This window comes from Epinephelus moara, chromosome 2 (genome assembly GCF_006386435.1).
Source record: "Epinephelus moara isolate mb chromosome 2, YSFRI_EMoa_1.0, whole genome shotgun sequence".
Classification (NCBI taxonomy): Eukaryota; Metazoa; Chordata; class Actinopteri; order Perciformes; family Serranidae; genus Epinephelus; species Epinephelus moara.
In genome coordinates, this window is record NC_065507.1 from 5,014,904 (window position 1) to 5,023,905 (window position 9,002).

At 39.2% G+C, this 9,002-nt stretch overlaps 1 protein-coding gene across 2 annotated transcripts in view; it reads right to left on the bottom strand.

Annotated features, from left to right (window-relative positions):
* LOC126403977 (alpha-2-macroglobulin-like) overlaps window positions 1–9,002 on the bottom strand; it is a 54,092-nt gene that overhangs the window by 20,460 nt on the left and 24,630 nt on the right. For both annotated transcript variants that reach the window (XM_050066901.1, XM_050066893.1), the window contains exon 15: window positions 1,151–1,300. In XM_050066901.1, coding sequence (XP_049922858.1) covers window positions 1,151–1,300 — 150 coding nt within the window. The remainder of the gene's footprint in view (window positions 1–1,150; window positions 1,301–9,002) is intronic.

A 9,002-nucleotide genomic window follows, 5' to 3' on the forward strand; every position in this document is an offset into this window, starting at 1 on the left:
TTATTACTTTCAATAATGTTGTTGTAAGCTACTGTCATTACCTGCATCTCTCTCTCTCTCTCTCTCTCTCTCTCTCTCTCTGTCTCTCTTTCTGTCTTATTGTGTCATACGGATTACTGTTAATGTATTATGTTGATCTGTTCTGTACGACATCTATTGCACGTCTGTCCGTCCTGGAAGAGGGATCCCTCCTCAGTTGCTCTTCCTGAGGTTTCTACCATTTTTTCCCCCGTCAAAGGGTTTTTTTGGGGGAGTTTTTCCTTATCCACTGCGAGGGTCTTAAGGACAGAGGGATGTCGTATGCTGTAAAGCCCTCTGAGGCAAATTGTGATTTGTGATATTGGGCTTTATAAATAAAATTGATTGATTGATTGATTGTTTGATGTGCTTGGAACGAACACCTCTAACAGGAGGCACCCAGGAGGATCCTGATCAGATGCCTAAACCACCTCAGCTGACCCCTTCCGGCACAAAGGAGCAGTGGCTCTACTCTGAGCTCCCTCCAGATGTCCAAGCTCCTCCCCCTATCTCTAAGGCTGAGCCCAGCCACCCCACAGAGGAAACTTATTTCAGATGCTTGTATTCGCGATCTCATTCTTTCGGTCACTACCCAGAGCTCATGACCATAGGTGAGGGTTGAGACGTAAATGGACCAGTAAATCGAAAGTTTTGCCTTCCAGCTCAGCTCCCTCTTCACCATGGCGGTCCGGCGCAGTGCCCACATCACTGCAGACGAAGCACCAAACCACTGATCCATCTCACGCTTCATTCTACCCTCACTCATGAACAAGACCCCAAGAAACTTGGACTCCTTTGCTTGGGGCAGTAACTCACTTCCAACCCAGACGGGGCAATCCACTGTTTTCCGGCTGAGAACATGGCCTCAAATTTGGAGGTGCTGACTCTCATCCCAACCACTTCACACTCAGCTGCTAATCACCCCAGTGCATGCTGGAGGTCACGGTGCAATGAAGCCAATAGAACCACATCATCTGCAAAAAGCAGAGATGGAATTCTGAGGTCACAAAACCGGACTCCTTCTTTCCCCCGGCTGTGCCTTCAGATCCTGTCCATGAATATCACACTGCTTCTCAGTGTTCACATTTTTACTATCATTATTTGTCTATTTTTAGTGGATTCCAGCAGTTACCTTGTCTGCATTCAGAGTCTTCCCAGGTTCCTTGATGAGGACGCTCTGGTCAACAGCGCTCACACCACACAGAGAGTCTGGCTGGGCTGTCACCTGCAGGGTGGTCTCCTCTCCTGGGACAGCTGAGGATGGAGAAAACTCCAGCGATGCCTAACACACACAGACACAAAAACACACACACTGCTGTAAACATGTGACATTCCAGTCATCTCACCTCAGCTACATCCCATTTCATTACAATAGCCCGTTAATAAAAGTAACCACGTGTGAAAAAGTTACCAGGTCCAAGTGAAAACAGACTCTGGGTAAATGACAACAATACATTCAACATGCAGTTGAAAAGTAATATGTGTAAAGTTCATGTTTATAATTGTAATTTGTATTTGTGGCTTTTATTGTTGCTTCCCCTTAACACAGAATCACCTTATTTTGAAAGGATTGGTCATATGTTACAAAAATTGACAGTATCTACTGTGACGTCACACATTAGTTTGTGCACTGCCGTTTTGAAGCCTCGAGTTTGGCATTTCGGCTGTTGCCATCTTGGCTGACGCTGGGGAGAGCGAGGGGTGGATCTGAGCAACCATAACAAGCATTGTATAGCCTATTGACCTGAAATCCTGAGCGCAGAGCTGATCTTCTTCCAGGAGCTGTTTACAAGTGTGTAGGCCTATGATAATGCATCTGCCTGTATCCTTGTTATTACTTTCCAAAGCCTCTGTTGTACACTTTACACTTTCCCCTACCCCGCTCGGTGCCCAGGTTACCAGCCTGCTCTCTTCCTCTCTCTCGTCTCCCTCCCTCCTGTTCATGTGCTCACCTTGCTGTGTGTTTGTAACCCCTGCCCCTCCCCCCTCTGCTCAGCGCAGACACACACACCACACATATTGACCAATCATGTGCGGCTTGAACAGAAAAAAAGAGAAAAACAAAAACAAAGCAGAGTATTGGACAGTGGCAAAATAAACAACACAGCTCCTGGGAGAGAATGGTAAGGCTTAAGTTTTGATCCTTCAGAGAATTGTATTTTTAATTGGCTTAGCTGTATTGTTGCCTTGAACTTTGAGGGTGAAAAATAAGAATGCCAAACGAGTGGTCCTTAAATATGCTTGCAACTGTATCGCTATCTAGCAAACTAGATTCTGCACAGGCTAATTTTAGAGCTAGGCTAGAGAGCTAGCCTCATTGAGTTTGTCAATATACATGGGCAGTTACTTCAGACTCTTGTATGTTGTATGAGCCATATTTAATTTATCATTTATTATTTACTCATTGAAATGGTTCCTCCGTACCACTAGGGGGCTGTATTTGGTATCGCGGCAGCTGCCGCTGACCTGGGGTCAACTCAGGCCATTTAACCTGGTTCAAACAAAGTACAGGTTTTTGCCATGCTAATTTGGGGGAAGCAATTAGTTTTCTACTGCCCTCACTGTGCTTTGTGAAGTAATCTGTGTTATTATTTTTATGTTGTTGGATATGACGTTTACAAAACTTTTGTGGAAAATAAATTGCCGGATTATTCTAAGTTCTAAATGAGGACGTGCATCGCTTTCTTTGAGCGTACATCAAAACAATTAACTTAGCCGAGTTAGCATTAGCAGCCAGTAGTGGCTACAGTATAGAACTTAGCCATTACACTTGTACTTGTAACCATATAACGCCAACATTTGTTTGTTTGTTTAGTTTATTTTCAGCTTTCAAGTGTAAAACAAAATTACAACATTTGCATTCGGTGCTTTTCGTACAGTCCAGTGGCTGAAAAAGGGATAGGGAGAAGCAAGAGTTTATTGAGCCCTACCCCTGGCTCTGAAGGCATCTGAAGGGCAAACTTCCATGTTTACATACAATTGACAGATTGTACAAATTTTTCAGATACAAATGACAAATACTATACAGATTCAAGTGACATACAAAATATTATTCAAGTTTGTTGTACAAATTATACAAGACGTAAAGTACAAAAGATATTCAAAATATTATCTGAATTCCCGACTTAGTTGTGCAGATTATAGGGATGCAGATGGCATTCACATAACCAGTGCACACATACAAGCGGATGGGGTTTAAAATAATGATAATATATATATGGCTACTCAGCATTTTCCATTTTTTTTTATTCTATTTTTAAAATGATTGATATGAATAATGTTTTGCAGGCCCTCATCTAGCCCATTCGACAATGTCACTCTGTACGATGATATACACATGAGCTTGAGGGTGGTACGAACCAGTGGTCTTCTGAAATTTGGTGGTCTATGTGAGTTGCATCTTCCCTCTTTATTATGGAACAGGTTCTGTACATTGTTTGGTAATAAACCATACCTTGCCCTGTACATAACCTGGGCAGTTTTGAACTTAATCAGGTCTAGAAGTTTCAATATGACTTCAGGAATAGAACATTTGTATGATCAAGATAACCAACATTGTGTACCACTCTCAAGGCCCTCTTTTGTAATGTGTATAATGAGTTTACTGTGTTTCCCCATACTTCGATACATTAGTTTAGGTAAGGCAGGAGGATCATAGTGCAATACAGAATATATAGTGCTTTTTGGTTCAGGATGTGTCGTGCCTTACTCATGACTGCAATGCTCTTTGCCATCTTTGTCCTGACATAATTTATGTGGGGTTTCCAACAGATATTAAGATTTAGTATAACGCTAAGGAATTTATTTTCATAGACCTGTTCGATGTCAATGTCTATTTTCAAGGAAATATTGGGTGGAATCGCACGGTTACCAAATACCATGAATTTGGTTTTGGTTAAATTTAAAGATAATTTCTTTTCATTAAACCAGTTTATCAGTTTATTCATTTCAGATGTAACGACCTGTAATAAATGTTGGATATCCTTCCCACAACAAAAGATGTTGGTATCATCCGCGAAAAGCACACATCTTAGGGTGTTTGAGATGCATAAATCATTGATATATAATATAAACAATTTGGGTCCAAGGATCGACCCTTGTGGTACCCCACACATAATTGTCATACGTGATGATCTGTGTTCCCCCGATCTGGACAAATTGCTGTCTGCCTTTAATATAGCTCCTGAGCCAGTCAGCAGCAACTCCTCTAATCCCATAATGTTCCATTTTTCTGAGTAGTATTTGATGGTCGATGGTGTCAAATGCCTTTTTTAGATCAATGAATACTCCTATTTTATAATTCTTTCTGTCAATGTAGTTGGTAATTTCTTCTGTCAGGTCTATTAAGGCCATTGATGGTGATCTCTTGGCTCTGAAACCATACTGGTATTCAGACAGCAAGTTGTGTTTCTCAATAAAATCATCTAATCTGTCCACAAAGAGCTTTTCAAGGATTTTAGAGAACTGGGGGAGCAGAGATATCGGTCTGTAATTTGTGAAGTGTTGCTTGTCACCGGCTTTGAAAATCGGTATCACTGTTTTCATTTCATCAGGAAAAGTACTATTTAACAGTGATAAATTGCAAATGTAAGTCAAGGGCTTGACAATCATATCTATTATTTTCTTGATAAGTGTCATACTTATATTATTGCAGTCGGTCGATGTTTTATTTTTGCATTTTCTAACAATATCCAATACCTCCTGCTCCTCCACTTCCCTCATGAAAATAGAGTTGGGGTTGCAGATCCCCCTGCCTTTTTGTGTCACCATGAAAATAGAGTTGGGGTTGCAGATCCCCCTGCCTTTTTGTGTCACCCCTGCATCTGGCTGTGTGGGTTTTTTGTTGGCCAGTTTTGGTCCAATGCTGACAAAAAAGTTATTAAAGCCATTTGCAATGTCATCCATATTATCAATAATTGTGTTCTTATCAATGCAATATTTAGGATAGTCTGCTGAGCTTGAACCCTTCCTTATAATTTCATTTAAGATACTCCATACTTATTAACTTATTTTTGTATGTCTTGTATCTATTTTCTGTCTCGTGGTTCTCTGTTTTACAAACTCCTTATATAACTTCTTCTTTTTTTTTTTTTTACATGCAGTCTTCAGTCCGGTAGTTAACCAGGGTTCCATAGAAACCTTACTCTTGTCTTTGTACTTAATAATGGGGCAATTTTTATTGCATAAATGATTAAATGTGCTAAGGAAACTGTTATAAGCAGTGTTGGTATCTTCTTCCATTAGGATGTGGTCCCAGCTTTGTGCCATTAGGTCCACTCTAAGGGCATTTATGGATTCAGTGAGTACTCGTTTATGTCGGAGTACTGTTTTATATTCTTTGTTACTGCATTGGCACTCGTATAAAGCGAACACAGGCAGGTTGTCAGTGACACTCAATAGTAGTCCTCTTTCTATGTTACCGTCAATATTATTAGTATATATATTATCAATTAACGTTGTTGTATTACTAGTTATCAATTCAGTGGTGTTTTATGAGTTTCAGTCTAGTCTAGTCGATCAAGCAGAGATATAGGCATGGTGGTCTAAGGAGCAGCCCTCACACACAGCTGCAGCGTGTGTGTGTGTGTGAGTGAGGGCTGCTTAGAGTGTGTGTGTGACTGCTGCTCTACCAGAGAGCTGTTTGAAGTGTGACGGGAGAAAATAGTCTATGCGTGGTTAAAGTTTATTTGAGTTAACGTTGATAATAAAATAGATGCAACAAATCGCTTGCTTTTTAGAGCAGAAACTCAAGCAAGTTGTCGAAATGCGTTGCTTTAGGTGCATTGACGTCGACACAGTTATTTTCTCATTCAAACTGCTGATTTTCGGCACACATACGGGTACATCTCACAGCTTCCTTGACAACGTTTCCTTTGCTAATCTGTTGTCTTTGCATAGAAGACCATATAATAGGCCTACAACAAGGTTATTTTATGTAGAAAAAAGGGAAACTATGACACTCTTCTTTTACAAATTTAAGACTGCATTTCAATGACTATTTTTTATGGTTGATCTTTTTTTTTTTTTTACAATGGCTACATGAACATGAACATTAAAAGCATTAAAGATGAGTTGACTATGAACCTAATAGCCTATTTTATTTGACATTTTGTTGTGATAACCAGATTATGCTTCTTTGACTTATAATAGAATCTACCAGCAAACAATTTATCATCAGGGCTGTTTTGGAGATGTTGATGACTTTTGTACCTTGTACACTACTGTTACCATGATGCACCCATATAATGTGCATAGAATACGGGAGTAATAGAATGAGTTTGACACAAAGGCACAAGACCAAAATATACTGAATTTGTGTTTTTGTTTAAGCAATCCCCTGATGGCTGAGAAAACCGAGTTTCCATTACTTGTTCTCTACCTCTTACACTAAGAAATAAATATATATATATATATATATATATATATATATAGTTCTCTAAAAAGAGAGACTTGTGTGTGTTCAATAAAGTTTTTGATATTTTTTCTAAAATTGACACTTGTGTATCCCTAATTGTTATTATTGTGACATTTCTATCATGCAAATAGAGGGAGAAAAAACAATACCGGCCCCAAATATCAGCTCAAAAAAATCGGTAGTACATATCAGTCATGGGCTGAGGCTGATGGCAAAACACTGGTATCGGCATCGGCCATAAAAAAATCCATATCGGTCGTCCTCTACTTTTATATCTACATAGGGAGCAGTGTCGTCGTCCACAGAGATCGCCATGTTTCGACTGTAGCCCAAACAAACACTGTAGTTAGAATCCCCTCCACAATAAGCAGCATAAAAAAACAGACGTGTAACTGCTTTATTCCGTGTTTTTCCAGTTTTATTCACCCCGTTCATTTGTTTAGTAGAGGAAGAGACCACTGTGGATAATCCGGCTTCTGGTGAAAACCTCCTGACCGTCTGGTCTTAAGTTATCAGAGGGGTATTCCAGAAAGCAAGTTTAGTGAAAACTCTGAGTATGTTAACCCTGAAATGAGGGAAACTCTGGGTTTTCAGTTCCAGAAAGAGAGGTAAATCAAATTCTGAGTCAATCACCACGGCAACTGAGTCTGTGAACCTAACCTGCTCGCTGGCAGGTTTTCTTCAATAAACCCTGAGTTTTTCTCTGTCTCCTCCCTCTTACACGCTGTTTCATTTCCTCATTCATTCAGTCCGTGTCAAAGCTTGTATCGAAGCGCGTTAATTAGCGGAGATTTAACGTCCGTCACAGTCTAAATCCTGCTGGATATTAGTTTGTTACTCAGGACTGTCTTAAGTTACTGAATTTATTCACATCAATCATTTCTTTGGACATCGGTTTTTGTCTTTACATTCAAATATTACACAGTGAGAATTCACCCTCAGCTCAGAATCAAACCTCTGTCCCTTTTATATTTATTATTTTTTATAACACTGTGCACAAGGATCAGACTGTCAGTCTGTTAGAGCAGCTCCGAAATGTTTATTACACATAATGTGTAGATCTAATTATTTAAATTTTAAAAATCGGTATGAAGCTTTAGACACGTAGTATCAATGACTAATGATCTCTATCACTGATGTCATTGGTCGCACTGATGGAACATAATTCCTATAGTCTAATATTGGGGATTATATGTTAATATTTCTGAGTGAGCAATGGTGCAGCATTTCAGTGTCTTTAAATTTACTACATTTGTAGCTGAAATAAAGTCACTGAATGCTGTTGAGTCAAGATACAAATAGATGTCCAACATTTTAAAATCTACTGTATTTTAACCTCAACGTCTTTTCAAGTGCAAATCACCAAACATATTATTACTGGGTCAGACTGTGAGTTTACAGTCATGTCTTTATGTCTTTGATCTATAGCCTAGCCTATATGTTTTAAATCTTCCTATTTTTCAGTTGCTGCCTCCTGTGTTTTTCCCCATTAGATTAAGTCTGAACAAATATATTATTGTATATAATTAATATAATGTAGCCTAATGTATCTACAGCCTGATAGACAGTCAGATTCCACCACTTTATCTTCATTAAGGAAATGTAAGTCTGATAAATGATGAATAAACGGACAACACTGAATAAAACTTTTTTATTAACTCTATGGTTAACTTATTGACACTTTCCTCGCTCTGACTCAGGCTCTTCTTTTAAAGATAAACGTGCACCGTCTGCTACACATGCACTAATATTTTTACATCCACTGGATTAAAATGGAGGCGCTGTCTTTTATTTACCTGTTGCCATGGTGAATCGTGGAGTCGGAGCTCCATTGATGATGGCTTTTTATTGTCGGTTTAACTCAGACTGAACATACTCAGAGTTGACTGAACTAACTCAGATCAGCTGTTCTGGAACCGGATACTCAGAGTTTCCCATCTCAGAGTAAGTCAACTCAGAGTTCAGGGATAGACTCAGAGTTTGTTGAACCTCCTACCTGGAATACCCCTCAGGAGAAATTGCTAAGCACACATTAGCATGTGGTGGGTGAGCTGCCCGTCCCTCAAATGCCAAACAACGTTGGAGAAACACTGATCTGTAACATGAAACTGCTTTATTCAGTATTTTTACCTGTATTAATCACCTGGTCTGTTTGATTTGGAGAGTCTGGTTTGTGGATAATTTGGCTCCTGGTCAAAACCTCCTGGTTGAAATCTACAATCCTCACAGCTTGACACCACTAAATCTCCCTAAATCTTACACACTTCTCCTTCAGTATGGTGTTTTCCTTATCCAGACGGTACAGATCACATGCTAAAGCTGGTATAAATTGGGTCCAGGGTTTCTGCAGGTATCAGCAAATCTAATTTAATGCTTTTTAATGCCATTTTTAATGCCACTTTAAACAAATTTAATGCCCATGTCCAACCACAGATACAGTTTATTTATTTATTTTATATATATATATATATATATATATATACACACAGTGGTGTGAAAAAGTGTTTGCCCCCTTCCTGATTTCTTACTTTTTTGCATGTTTTCCACACTTAAATGTTTCAGATCATCA